Raw genomic sequence first — 15456 nt, 5'->3', positions numbered from 1 at the left:
AAGTCTTGCTGGTGTTAATTAAAAAAGGTCCTTGTTTTTTTAGAGCAGAATAAAGTAATTTTTCACCGCGCTCCAGTTTCCTTCACCCCAATCTAAATCTCAGTGATTTCATGCTCTGTTCAGTTGGAACCCATAAGATGCCAACTCAGCAGAAAACTTGACAGAAAGGGTATACCGCAATAAAGATTAATGTGGTGCAAAATTAAAAAGAACTGAAATCCTATTAATCAATAATTTAGATTTAAGTTTTAAAGACAACTTTGGGCAAAGCCGGGGTGCGCTGGGCAAAAACCGCCCGTACATGTAGGCTGGCGCAACAATGACAAACGGATCACAACTGACGTGACACTTGTACTCCTTTACTCCACCCTCCAAGATGATCAAAGTGGATTCTTGCACACTGGGCGCTAATGCGATATCATACCCATCAGAAAAGGTTTCTGAAGGCTGCCTAATGAATATATAGCACAGATAGGACCTCAATTAGTGGGCCAGTGAGAGCAGGGAGGCGCCATGCCGTACCACATAAACAAACTTATCTTGACAGGGTCTCTTGGCCAAAGGAGCGAGATGGGCGGATAGCGAAGGAGGCTGAGAGAAAATGAATTACCTTCCTGACACACGTCAAAGCCAATCACCACGAAGCATCCTTTGCCGTTCCCGTGCCCCAAATCCCTGCCGCCACCGCTGCGTTTCATCTGCCAGTGTTAGTATGCACACAGGCCGTGCGCCAGCCTCCAAATGTATTCATTTATTCAGAGCCCCTCGGAGAAATCACAGTGTCTTGTTGTCCTTTTTTTCCCTGGCTGTCCAGATGGAATTTGCGTGAATAACATCAGTTTAGTGAGGCAGAAAATAAGTACAGGCTAGCACAGCAGAGGGGACTAGATTACGCCCTCACCCACCTCCCTAAAAAAAAAAAAAAAAAAGACAAGTGTCACCTTCATATACTTCTTTCTCCCTCTCCATTTTCTTTTTCCACTTCTATTGAAACTCAAAACACCCATACAATGCTTCCCGCAATTATTTTGCAATATCATGCACTGCAGGTGCAATTAGGCAGAGGATCATGAATCAAAGAACTAGAGCTGCTTTTTTTTCTCCATTACAAAAAGGTGAGCGCCTATCAAGGGAGTTTAGCCCAGAACTCATTTATCCTTGTTTTGTTTTGCATTTATAACCAGAGTAATTGAATTAATTAATCAGATTTAGCTCTAAAAAGGAGAGCACACATCTTGTGCAAGTAATTGACTGAATTGAAAGTGAGGGAGGAAAAAAGAAAATCTGTAAATCAATACTACAAACTTCAATCCAACCCCAGAGAAATTAAATTGTCTTCAGTCACAAGCGTGGAAAGCCTCAATATCCGTTCAACCTATCCAAAAAAATCCACCACACATCTTTCAAAGAGCTGAGGAGCTGTTTTTAGTATTGATTTCAATATGATCTGTATGACATACTTTGTAATTACCTGGAACTAAACTTTACCAAAGACAGACATAAGTGCAGGATCTGCTGTGGAACAGGTACTGATGATGGTATCAACAGTGGATGACAGACACAAGTGAGTGACTGAGTGTGAAGTTAACCCGTGAATGAAACCTACCTCTCTGAGAACCGTACTGCCATATCCTCTGTACAAGCCTCGAACCCCCTGCCCCGAGAAACAACAGGAAAAAAAATGTTTAAATCTAACGTATAAAATCTAATTTTTGCTTTAATGCACATCAGTCAATGAACAGATAAAGCACTTGTATAATTCATCTGTGGGAACAACGTTTATTCAGCTTCTTCACAGATTATAGCAGCACATAACTGCTGAGAGCTGTTAGGGTTAAGGCGCTGGTATGCTCCAACCAAAGCACTCGTCTTAAACCCCCCACCCCACACACCACACCCACCCAACATCATAATGTTTAGATGGGAGCGGCAGAGTCTAACAATTTATTACAATTTATGAAATCAGTGACCCAACATCCACACCCATTCAGAACAGTGATTGGTGGATCTGATCGGTACATCTGGCTCAAAGCAGAGGGGACTTCAGAAACTTAATTTACTTATATGTTCAAACATATGAATATGGACAATATACTCATTTAAATCTTCCCCACCTTGATCTGCTACCTTTTGGAACTACTATCAACACCTCAGCCTTGAATCATGGCTTCACATGAACTAGCAGTACACTTCATTACTTGTAAACTCACAGTGCGAGTACTTTAGTTCTGGATTTCAGATAAGTTTGCTTTTTGATAATCTGCTTGCATTTCTTGGCAACAGGCTTGTTTTCATCAATGGCCTCAGATCCCATATCTCAGCAGCGTTACTGATATGAATGACAGCCAAAAATCACACACACATAAACGCAAAGTTAATGGCCAAAAACGAGCTTCTGATTGCCACATACCTCTTCTCTAAGAGTAGCCAGCAGTATGTTGTAGGTAGAGGATGAGAGGGAAGCTTGGGCCCTCTGTTTGACCACCTCTGTGGGTACCCGGATCAGACACGCCACCTACAGGATGAAAAAACAAAACATTAAAGGCCTGAATTTGTAGTTGTTGTATTACACTATACTTTCATTTTATAGACCCTTTATATCCATGTTGTGCTTAATTGGAGGTTAGGAAACCCACATCTTTGTGTGCGCACATACCCACGCCACTCCCCTAGATGCCCTTTTGCTGTACATGATATCACCTTCTGTATGTTTCTGCTACGTGGCAGGTGGCCATGATGTGACACGGCTCGAGGAGAGCAATTACATGAAGCTGGCAGGCTAACGACTGCTTTAGTTAGTGCGCAACTGGGCCAATTAACAAACTGGTACACAGAGCGGACATGACACCAGAGCAACAGTTGTCATGTTCGCAAAAGGTCATCAGGCTGACTGTGTATCTGTGTCCAAGGAACATGCTACCGTCAAACACCCTGATAGATCCAGACACGCATGCACACCCCAGCAGCCACACTCCCTGCTCAAGTCCCAACCCATCCACCATATGTCAACAAAAATATGGACTGCCAACAGCTAGTGAAGACAGACATGAATATTTATGCTTCATAACTCCCATGGTCCGAAAGGCAAGGAGAGGCAGGCAGGCAAGCACAGCTGCCCACCTGGCGGCTTGATTTCCCACTTATCCTGCACCGGAGTGGAAAAACCGGCTAACAGCAAGCAATCTTTGAGAGCGATTTGTGAGCCCCCCCCCCACCACCACCACCACCCTACTGTGACTTCCCTTAGTCGCACAGATGCCAGACGCCACAGCAACACCAAGCTAGTAGGATAGCAAGGAGAGAAGGAATGTTAGAGGCAGTGTATTAAAGACGCTTCCCGTTTTGCTCCTTTCCCAGTTCAGCTGTCGCTATAGTGATTTAGCATTTGGGCTCTTTAGGCTCTTTTGGGCCACACCCTGTAAATAAGAAGGCAAAGATACACCGCAAGCTGTTAAAGGGTTCTGGTGGACACTTGCTCTCTCTGTCGTCTCTTATTTTTCTGTACTGCTATAATACCTGCTGACTGTTGAGCAACAGATGGACCAATTCTCAACTTTGTTTTGACTTTCACTACATCATGTTTTCTGCAGGCTACGCAAGTTGTTCCTCTTTTCAGCACACAGTGAACACAGCAGCCTTAATCTCCATACATAACAGCAAAAACAAACGACTTGAATGTGCCTCTATAATTCTGTGCAGGCTGCTGGTGTTTCACATCAGTGTGTCCAGCTGCAGCACAACCACGGAGCAACACTACCACCAAGTGCCCAAACTCGCACCTGCATGACCCATTCGCAACAACTGAGCTTGCTGCATCTGCCTCTGAGATCTCATTTACCCTCCCCCTTTGGTCAAGTTAGAATTTCTAATACATTGTACATCATGTTTACCCCAAACCAACTCTCCAAAGGAGCAGAAAACGGCAGCTAAATGGAAAGAAAGTGGCTATGACAAGTAATTACTGATGTAATTGGCTGGGGGTTTGGACTTAAGATGGCCTTTTCCTTTCCTGTCACTGCAGCGAGGAGGCCAGAATGAGACACAGATTACACCAAATAAATGAGGAACATTGTTTATTTGGGAGTAATTTGTGCAACTAGAGGTGGCGGCGATGATGCTGAGTGGATAAAAGATCGAGTGTGTGGTCTCCGAGGCTATTTCAGATACAGTATCAGAAGCGGCAGCAAACGAGGGAGGGAAATGAGTGATGCTGAATGAGGACACAATGAGGTATGGCTGGGATGAAGGAAATCTAAATAATGGCTAGAGATGCGGAGGTAATATCTCATCGGAGAGCAAGCGAGATACAAAGAAATCAAAGCAGAAAAAGAAAAAGAAAGGAGCACAGAATCAAGAAGGGGAACGAAAGCAAGCATGCAAGCATTCAACACTTTCCTCCGGCTCGTAAACTTATTAGAAATCTGTTGGTAGCCTTTTAAATTTCTGCTACCATTTATCTTTATTTACAAGCTGCTGGATATGTCAAGCAGCCTTCATTAGGAAGCTGCCTGTCTGTGTTTGAAGCTCTTCAGTTTGGCCTGTTGTCGTTAGTCCAAATGACAGAGTATGTTTTCTGTTTGTAGTGAAAGTCCAGCACTCAGTCATGGGAGAACCACAGTAAGGGATGGGAAATTAGCAGAGACTCGTAGCACATTAGAGTCATTAAATCCCTCCATCCGGCAAGCCTTTGCCCCCATGCCTCTTTTACCACGTCTGGCCATCAGGACACGGTGGTCGGTCAGTCGGGACTGGGATTGCCGTTTGGCACCATAGCAACAACAGGTGGGAAAACATATAGGCTGTAATAACTGCATTGGGCCTAACTTATTTGGATTTATTCATCATTAAAAAACAGTGCGATCACCACCAAGAAACAAGATTGCCCTTTTGTGGACAATAGTAAATTTTAATCTTTTTTCTTTGTTGACATTTGGCTGCAACTATAGTGCAGTTAACACAATATAAAAAATAAAAAACAAACAGTAAGCGTGCCTTGAGCTGCCCTTTCAAAAAGACAATACTGTCTGTAACCACTGTTTCTTTGGATTTCATTATACTTCAAATGCATTACAGTATCGCAAAGGATAAAGTAAGCAAGGAAAATGGAAGAAAGAAGGAAGATGGAGAAGAAAAAGGTCATGGAGAAGAAGGGTAGAGATGAGGACACTGCATGTCTCCAAGTCTGAAACAACAGCCAATAAATCACAGAGCGTGGCGCTCCTCGAAGGCGATGCATGGATTATTTCTCAGAGCCAAGTTAAGTGGCTGCCAGTTTCTCCTACCTCCCTCCCAAAAAAAGAAACTCCTCCCTTGTGCTCCCTCCTTCTCAATGTCCCCCCTATCTTGTCATGTCACACTGTATTTTCCAGTACATCCTCCCACAGATGTGTGGCAGTAAGAGGGTGTGGGGAGGGGGGGTTATAGATGCGAGAGAAGCCTGCTGCCTGGCCTTGACAAATGAGCTTTCAGGGCAGACGTCGAGCGAATGGGAATGAAGATAAATCTGATCTAATGGCTGGATAACAGCCTGCTAGAGCCTGACAGACGCCATCAGCTTACACATTCTTTATGGGAGCGTCCCACCACTGCGGTCGCACAAACACCGAGGTGTTTGTGGCAGTGGGGATTTTCTCTCATTGTCTCGACCCTCTCGAGTTCTTTCTCTCTACAACTCTCTGTTATTGCCTGCAGGTGAATGCAGTGGTAACTAGGTTAATATAGACACTTGAAGAGTAAGATTCAACAGCTCTAGTAAATTTCTGGCTTCGTCCACAAAGACTGTGCACTTGTTAGACCAAAGGATTTTAATTCCACTATCATACGTTGGTACAAAATAAAATCTGAGCAGCAAACTCCCTTTGGTATGGCTATAATAGATTTAGTCTACATTTATTAATAAGATATTGCTAAGTCAAGCACACAATCCACTGAGCTTGGACATCAAAGTCGCAAAGCAATAAGTGCCCGTAAAACATCTGTAGTGAACGTTGTGGAGTGGAAACAGTTGGTAAAACACACTAGCCTCCTGGGGGAAAGGATCGTAGACTGAGTGGGTTAGAGAGGGGAAGTCAGGCGAGGACCAAATAACAAGTTGCTTCTTCTTTAAGTTGTGTGTGTTACACAACTGCTGCTCTGGTCTCCACAAGAGAAAACGAGAAGGAGGTAGAGCAATAAGGAAACAATCAAAGCGAGTCACTCTGATCTACAGTCGCCATCCATCCCACCATCTTAACTGCTTACTAAAGTCAGGCCTGTTTGTAAAGAGGGAAAAAAATGAAGATTGATTAGATCTGGTTAAAGATAGGTGGTCATTACGATCTGTTTGACATATTACATTTGGATGAAAATGGGGAAGCTGCACAGTTTTCATAAAATCTGTTTGTGAAATATTTTCCTTGATCCCTCAAAATTTTCCTTTGGCAATTTGTTGCCTAATGTCCTTTTTATTTGTGGCTTAAAGGACAAAAACATTTTTAGCACACTGTATATTAAATTATAGCACATATAAGTGCCAAAATAGAAAATAAAGTCTTGTGTGACTGTGTTCACTGTGTTTTTCTGTCACCCATCTCACACACATCTGACAGAGCTGATGTGCTTCTGCTTTAACCTGTTGCCTGGCACTGACTCATAAAACATTTGGACAAGTGAAAAACACACCTAGCTATGATTGGCCAGTTATGATATAATCTCAGCTCAGATGAGATGGACTATTAAAAAAAGGAACTTTGGATGAAACCAAGTGAATAACGTAAGATTCAAGTGACCCTGTCAGCAGATAAGAATTGGGTTTTATTTTATTACACTGGTTATGGCCTGTGTAAGGCCATGACCAGTGTAAGGAGAAGAGAGAACAGTCATGAACATTCAAAAGGAGAAAAACTACAGGAGAGAATCGACAAAATCAAACTAAATGCCCACAACATTATATACATGAGGACTAGAAAATAAGGAAGGGTCAGTACATCATGGGAAGTCCTACAGCAGCCATAGCAGCCTAATTAACGGATGGCTTCAAGTTTACTTATCAAGACCAAACTATAAATTCAATTAAAAAGAAAAGATTTATGCTCATCATAAAAGTAAAGAGGGTGTCTTGTCTCCTGAAGCTAAATAAAAGAGTGCTAAAGTAAGTCAGATACAGAATGTTTGTTAATCACGCATTTTCTGCTGCCTGTGTTATTAATTATTTTCTTCTAATCATATTTGGCTGCTGTTGCATCACAGTGCAGAAGTTTAGGTCTTGTATCTAACTCGGGGCAGCACTAGGGTAGGCCTTTCATGGCTAAGCCTGAAGATTAGCCTCTTTGAACAAGACGATCTCAGCTGGCAGAATGCAGGAGGATACCGCCCCTGCTCTGCTCGGCTCCATTCTGTGGATTTGTGCCTTTGATGTGCTCAAATCCACAATGAGGTTAGAGGTAGTGGCAACCTCTGCCTGACCTTTCACATTCAACTTGACTGTAGTATACATAAAAAACCTGAAAAAAATGTTCTGATTGTTAAGTGTTAAACACATACGGTAACCCCAATAACTGATACACTAATTCTGAGAACTAGGGGAAGATTTGCTAATCTTCGAGTATCATTATGTCCTCTTGCGAACACTGTGAGGCCTGAAAAGTTTAGAGACTCCATCTAAAAAAGGCAAAAACTTTTCCCTGATCCAAGTTTGGCTACAGACTTCTGTAAATTAAAAAAACAAAAACAAAACAAAACAACAACTTGTGTAGCACCGCGCTGTTCTCTGTGCTTTGCCACACTCGGATCGCTCCCTCCGGAAGTTCTGTTCTGTAAGCGCCTTAAACGACCCGCGCTGGATCTCTTCCACCAAGTCAAAATGTCAAACTTTCAACTTGAATTTCATTCTGGGAAAGAGGAAGAAACATCTGCATGATGCATCAGATCAAGCTGCTCCTAGGAAACTCTCCCACTAGAAGGCTTGTTGGGCTCTAGGTCTTAAACCATGATGCCATGCTTCGCTCCATTCTTGCAGAACAGGCTCAGTCTCAGAACTTTCTGATCGCACCTCGTAGGTAACCTAAAGTACAGTGAACAACCTGCCATGTGGAATAATCCCATTTCATAAACATGCAAAACCTGGCTAAATTACACCCATCCAAAAGCCATGAATACTGAATGTCTAGCATTTTGCAGACAGCCTAGGGTATACCAAGGGGGGCATCCTATTTTCCATATCCCCCATTTCATGCCAGTGTGAATACCCATGGCCCCCTTATGGCTCAAATCCTGCGGTTCACTACAAGTGACTGGGAGAGGATTCGGCTGAGGAAATTGCGCTGCTTCTCATTGGTTTCAAGCGTGAATTCCCCAGACTAAATTGTCAGAGTCTGGGGTACTGAGATGGGAAAGTAGATGAATCAATAGGCAGTAAAGAGGTCTTATTTACCCAGCTGGTTGAGAGAACTGCTGGGACAGTACCGAGGAAGCCCCCTTAACTCACCCAGCTGGACCTTGAGGCCTACAGCCAAAACCACATACTCCCTCCCCAGCTACTCCATTGAAGAGCGGTCTACGAAATTTAAAAGGCGAAAACATTAAGAGACATGCCATTGGTTTTCATTTGGGAAATACATTGGTGGGAAAGAAACAACAAGGGCAAGAACACAGAAGAGCAAAAATATGCATGTAAAGACAGCTGGCCTTCTAAAGATGGAAGTGCTGGGAATCATTTAGACCAACAAAAGAATACAAATGACTCAACAGTTTACTGCCAGAGTGAAACAGGGATAGAAATCCACATGAGAGGAGACAAAGGATGGGAGAATGAGGGACAGGCTGACTTACTACTTCTCCCAGGGAGGCGGCCAGCATGTGAGTGACAGGTGCCACATGTGGTAATGCAAACACTCCACCGGTGCCGAGAAGGGCCTTTGTGTATTCGTAGGTGACGAAGAAAGCAGCGGCTGAAACCAAGCAGAACCACAGGCGTTTAAGGCCCATTAGTCAACCAGCATAGAGCAATTAATATCCCTCACTACCACTGACAGGGGAGGAACTGAGGTGTGTGTGTGCGTGTGTGTGTGTGTGTGTGTGTGTGTGTGTGTGTGTGTCTGCCTGCACTTAAACCCAAAGAAAGTTAACACATTCTGCAAAAGTATACAGATGAAATCATCAAAATCACTCTACTCTACTCAAATAAAGAGATGCTTATTGTATTTCCAATTTCTGACTGTGAGAGTGGTAGACATGCAGAAAAAACATACTTTCTTTAAACTGATGCTCAAATATTAGGTACGTTGGAGCTGCTACCCTGTAAGACTGTGCTTGGCACCTTCTCAAATGCTCTCCTTGACCAGGATGCTGCCTGTGTGGAAAACACTAAGCTACAGTTAGAGAGGTTTACATCTATAGGCCCTTTATAGACCACTTCAACTACAAGGCAATTCAAAGTTCCCAAATTAAATCCTAAGAAAACAAACAGATATAAAAGGGACATTTAAATAGGATTGTAAAGCAAAATAATTGATCGAAATGCTAAAAGGAGAGCATCATTTAGTTTAAGGTTCCAGTGAATTCAAATAATCACTAAATTTTCAGAAAGCTACAGTGTTATTTGTGGTAAATTCTTTGAGTGCATGGTTAATTTGCTGCAGCTCAACAAATAAATGAATCAGCTTCAGTGTTATTAATGTTACTTTTTTCAGCAACTGTTTAAAGGAGTAACAAGCAATTGGCAGCACTTAAAGTTGTGAGAAAAGCATAAGTGCATTCCATGGAGATTTTGAAGGGTTTTTTTTTTAAACATTTGATCCTCTTTGAAGCAGTGACTGTAGAAAAAGTTAGAAAGCCTGAACACAAACACTACGAATATGCAAAAAACACGCGATAACCTTAAATGAATGTCATGTTTTTAATTCCGCTCCGGACTCATGAATCTCAACCCAGCAGCAGCGGTAACGTTTGCACGTCCTCTCCCGTTAATGCGGCAGGTAAATAATCAACTAACAGTGCATATTATGTTAGCGCGATCTGCCTTATTACAAAACCTGCCATTACTGTGCATTTAGGTGACCATGATGAGAGAGACGGACAGAGTCTGGCTCAGATGCTGGCAGTTTTCACTGCAGTCTACCGTTAGCGTCTCCTTTCAGGCCAGGATAGACGAATGTCACCGAGCAGTGACTAAGTTTGTGGTCAAAGGCTTGAACCCATTTGCCACAGCAGATGCCCCCGATTTTCAGTAAGTGAATGTGTTTAATTGTAGGCAGGGACATTACTGGATATTCTTGTGTAATTGCTACAGAATAATTTATGTTATACTTTGTTATTGCTACAGAAGAATATTTATTTTATTATTTTACATTTAAACATTTTTTTCCTGGGGACCCTGTGACACCCCATTGAAGAGCCGTAGGCTGTGGATCTCTTAAGATCTCACTGTTGGGTTTGTAAGGCCATGTTACTCCTAAATTTCTATCTTGTTCGAAGAGAAGATATAAAACAAAGTTCTAAGCTAATCGAAAATGCCAATACTGATAGATTAACAAAAAACTAATATCGACTGACAATATCGGCCCACTGAAAAATCAGCTGGCCTCTTATCAAACTAATCTGATTGTGAACTACCAAACTAAAATATCCAACCAGACGTCTATCAGAAGAGCAAAATAAGGTTATGTGTGAACGGTGAAAGATTATACTACCAAACAGGTAAGTTCTGTTAAATGCTGACAGGTGTAGGAAGTGTAGGAAAAGATATGTTCCAAAACAACTCATGACCAAGACATAAGCTATGATTGCAGTTTGGAAGTTTTTCTTTTTGTTGTTGTTTTAAAAAAAAAAAAAATTAGATATATGTTGCTGTCATTTCTGGTTGCATTACTCAGTAATCCCTCCATATACATGGACACAGAATCAGGTGAGATTAAGGTAGATTTTTTTTAATATGAGATATAATTTTATATCTTCTTCAAGATGAATGAGCTGAATAAGTCACGGTGTAAATATTATTATTATTTACACCGTGACTTATGTTTACAGATACACAGTGAGACACTGACAGAATAACACAAGAACAGAAATAATGCAAACAATAGTTCAGAGGGAATACATATCCAGCTGTCACAATTTAACATCATACCATTGGGGAAGGAGCCGACAGCAGCAGATGGGACTCCGGCGTAGATGCCCCTAAAGCCTCCAGCCTTGTAAAAGCCCTGCTGACTCTGAAGTCTGGTCTTTATTGTGTCGAGTGGAAACAGGGTCAGATCCACACACATCCCCGCACAGCCACCTGCCTGCGGTGACAGTCACATTGTGAGATGTACAGTAATGCTGCAACACTCACCCACTGTCCACTTAAGAAACAGAAAACACTGCTATATTGTCACGTTAATGTCTAGCAAATATTTAACTGCAAAACAAGGAGAGCTGAGAAATGTTGGTTGTGTCTGTAAGAGTTCATTTAAAATCGACTCTTCAAGGTCGGTTCAAGTCTCCACAAAACTCCAACCGAAAACAGACTGGCTAGAAGATTAACTGAAGTTTATCAATTTATATTTATCTATATATTTATATTTACATTATAATAACGTTTACATATATTCATTTCAGTACCGTTCTTTTATTTTCTCGAGCTAAATATAAAGCGTCATGGACTTTTACCTGTTCAAACAGATTTCATTATACTGTCTGAACAACAAGGAACCGGCAAAGTGGCGTTTTTTAATCCAGATATATGAGAGGGGGGTTAACAGCTTATATTTGTCTGTATTTAAAGTACGACTCTGTGTAAATAAAATTATCTTACCACCAGAGACGCCACGAACTCTCGCCTCTCCATGTTTCCGCTCTCAAAGCTGCCCTTGTGGTCTTTTAGCTCTTAAAAATGCAACTGCTACACATTATCTGACACTTCAGTGAAACCAAATCATGCCTGTGAAGGACGCAGCCATCTTGGTTAAATTACTTCCGCATTGCGTCACGACGCATATGACGTCGACCGCTTGAGCCGAAGCTTCACGTGCGTGTTTGTTTTTCGGAGAGTGTCTGAACGAGAGGGAAATAAAGCAGTAAGACAGACTCTCTGACTGTAACATGCTCTATAACAGTATAATATGTGCCTTTTAATACCTGTGGTGTCATTTGATGAGCTGTGGTAAGTCCTCCACGTGTTTGAGGCTCTGAGGTGTTTGAGGGATGCTGTAAAATTACTTAAAATTATAAAAATTTCCCCACTTTTCGATAGCTCGTTTCTATATTCTGGCTAGCAGATTGGCTCCTGCTGGCCGTTATTGCCTGCTTAATTGAGGAATATCTAAATATTAAAATAATTAAAGACTAACTGAAACAAAAACATACTCTGAAAATGTCAGATAACTCTGACAAACAGCTTGGCGCGTTTGGAGGGGAAAAAAGCGCAAACGCAACAGCTGTCCTTGTATGATGGCCATTTTGAGAGGTAATAGTAGGTAGACTACGATGCTGCTAATCACATTAATTAAAGTTCTGTTGTAATTAGTGTGATTACTAACACATGTACGAATTCATATCAAAATGACTGCAGGGAAAAAGTTCGAGGCTTTAAAAGAAACGTGGTTACAGCTGGGTGACCATGTGTGATTGTCTGTAAGAAAGCTGTAAAATGTGACGATTTGGACCTTTAGCTCAGATGAAATGAACACCTGACAAATAGTCATCATCTACAGCCTAAGTGGATGATTGCAGGTTTGCTTTTTCCCATAAGAAATAAAGAAAAAGGGAAATTGCTCTGTCCTCAGCTCCCCAGAACGCTGCTCAGTCATTATGATGACCTGACAAAAACACAGATGAACTGGTGGCTAATTTAAGCCACCCTAATGTGGTTTGAAAGTGTGGCACAAATCCTGTTTGATCTTTTTAATCAGACCACATAATATGTGCTAGGGAGCAAATAATTTGAGACCTATCTTCACACACTCGTGTTGTCATTCTGTGTCTGTATGGCCTTGTATTATTGCACCCTGCTTCTCCCTTGTGGTGCCCGTGAGTGAGTGAGTACGCTCAGGTGAGTGTGTTCTTTTCCAGTGACACGTCGACTGGGTTATTTATGGGCTGCTGTCAGCCAGGCAGCGCCTCCTATTAGGGAAGAGCAGGCGAGGGGCCACCACCTCTTTATTCAGCCCGGACCCAATGATGTCTGGGCTGGGTGCGCCCAGTTTGAAGCTCGGCGTGCGCCATCCATCTTGTTGAAGGTGGTCTCACTGGGATCCCATTGGATGAGAGCCCCAGCTGGATCTGGATGGACTTGTTCTCTTCATCCATGGGCCTGAGGATGGCAGTCGCACCACTTACTCTTTCCTTCTTGTGCTTATGTTGTCTTGATGGAACACTTTAAAAAACATGATGAATGTGTAAGTTGTTTTTTTTCTTCATTTTTTTAAATTCTGGATTTCATTTCCACAATTAAGATGTGAATGATATCCTGTATTTTGGGGATTTTCACCTCACAGCCTAACCTGGGGGACTGAGGTGAGGGACAACCAAAGTTGGTTGTCCCTCACCTCAGACAGAACCTAATCTCGGTTCTGCCTGAGTCTCCAACCACAGTTTTCCCTTCTGTAGCATTAGAAACTAGTTTGGTTTTAGGACCGCAAATCTCCAACCAGATACATTTCGGTTTGAGGCAGACAAGAACTTATCAACGGCCTGCGCCAGTATGCTCCATGTTTCTCGATAAAAACAGTGCGAGCAGGAGGTGAATTTCTCCATAGGAGTGGATGCAAAAGCTAGCGGCAGGATGAGAGTAGGAGCGCTCAGTTACCCCCGTGTAAGGTCAATGAGAATCACCCAGAGTCTGGGCAGATTTGCAGGGAGCACCATTGATCTTGACCCACTCAGAGTATGATCTCAGAGATAAAAGGGAGGAGACGAGAGGGGAACTTATTCACTGTCAGCCACAAGTCAGCAAAGGGCACTTCTAGCCCGCAGGCTGTCTTTAAAAACTGAAGGGCAAAAGTACGGAGGATTAAGCCACGAGGTGGGGAGGGAGAGAAATGCAAGCAGCCATGAGGTTTATTGCAATAACACAGAGCTAACATCTATTGGTTTCACTCCCCTTTAGAGGCGTGCGCCGGTGACAGCCAGAATGAACTCTGAGTCAAAAGGTTATGTGACTTGCACAGGTGAGAGGCTGCTCAGAGTTCCAGCTGAAGTTTTATATACTTTTTCTTGCTTCTGTGTGCGTGTGCGAGGTTTTTTAGACAGGACAGGTTGCTTACATTTTAATAGTTTAAATAAATTTTCATTTCAAATGCCTAGCTTATTCTTTGGACACTGTTATGGAACAACAGTTGTCTTCTTTTCTTGGATGTAATGTGAGAAAGCACCATCTGTAATGGTCGCTGTTTGAGAGCTGAGAGAAACACACATCTTGACTCTGACACGGTGCTTTTATTCATGAGGCGGCAAGGTGAGCTTCAGCCCAAACATAGCTCCTGCTCATTAGCTGGCCTAACATTTGCATCATTAGGACACCACAACAGCAGGGGTAGAAAGAAATGCGACTAAGCACCTTTCGTATAACTCTTTGTTTTTACTCTCGGGATGATAGGCTACATGAGCCTGTGACAGGGTGGGGTGGGTGAGAGGTGTTGATGCTCTAAATGAAGAGAGGAGGGGAGGTGAGATAAAGGGAGCAAAGGAGAGGAGAAAGGTTAGAGAGAAAGTGGAGCATAAAAGAACATTCATTATAAATTCACTGAATCGACAAGCTGTCAGGCTGCCCCGTGTCCATGCTGCATTTAAGTGTTTGCTAAACTACTGACTCCTGCGTTACACACAAAACTTTTCCTTCCTTATCGCCTCTGGACGCATCCCTATCACCTGTTTCTGCACCACGCTTTGTGTTTTGACCCCCCTAGAGCCTTGCAAAGCCATGTCATCATCCCATCTTTTCCTTCCTATTTCTCCCCCCGTCTGCTTTCTCATCCCTGCCGGGCCACCAGCGAGCTGCCTGTAGCATATTGATCCCATGCTTTGCTCCTGCCAAAAGACAGACGAGGCAGAGAACGGTCGACACCTTCTTTTCTGCAGAAGCAACCGTGCCAATGATTTCAGTGGTTGATATTGATTGTTGTTATCAATTTTACCACGGCGCACACTGTGCATTTGTTATCGTTGGGTCAGCATGTGCAGGTAAACTGAGAGAAGGGCTGTCACACCAAGTGACCTGTGATGGATTTGGATTGGTTGGAAGGTGTGTAATCACCCTTGCGTTATAGCTGTTCAGTGGCCACAGTCAAAGCATCACCTGTCAGGGCCATGTTCAGACTTTGCAGATAAAATCTTTGTTTAAAACCTTGTTTATACAGCAGAATGACTACAGTCGTTATAAACGCATGAGTTCTGCTCTTCCAAGTTGTCTTAGGTCCTGCCCAGTATCTGATCAAGTTAGGTTGCTACTTGGCTAATTTTGTTTTAACTTATGAGAAAGCTTAAGCCTTGAGACCTTTA

General features: G+C 42.6%; 1 protein-coding gene across 1 annotated transcript in view; it reads right to left on the bottom strand.

The window, feature by feature from the left end:
- The window catches only part of slc25a26 (solute carrier family 25 member 26), a 50988-nt gene extending 38572 nt beyond the window's left edge, over positions 1-12416 (bottom strand). Inside the window, exons 1-6 of the mRNA XM_026168664.1 lie at positions 12097-12416; positions 11774-12012; positions 11105-11261; positions 8809-8927; positions 2411-2515; positions 1607-1654 (exon numbers count right to left, since the gene is read on the bottom strand). Of these exons, the coding sequence (XP_026024449.1) occupies positions 1607-1654; positions 2411-2515; positions 8809-8927; positions 11105-11261; positions 11774-11806 (462 nt within the window). The 5' untranslated portion in view covers positions 11807-12012; positions 12097-12416. The remainder of the gene's footprint in view (positions 1-1606; positions 1655-2410; positions 2516-8808; positions 8928-11104; positions 11262-11773; positions 12013-12096) is intronic.
- Between the last annotated feature and the right edge of the window lie 3040 nt (positions 12417-15456).

Source organism: Astatotilapia calliptera, chromosome 5, assembly GCF_900246225.1.
Source record: "Astatotilapia calliptera chromosome 5, fAstCal1.2, whole genome shotgun sequence".
NCBI lineage: Eukaryota > Metazoa > Chordata > Actinopteri > Cichliformes > Cichlidae > Astatotilapia > Astatotilapia calliptera.
This window is presented reverse-complemented; position numbering and strand designations above follow the sequence as displayed.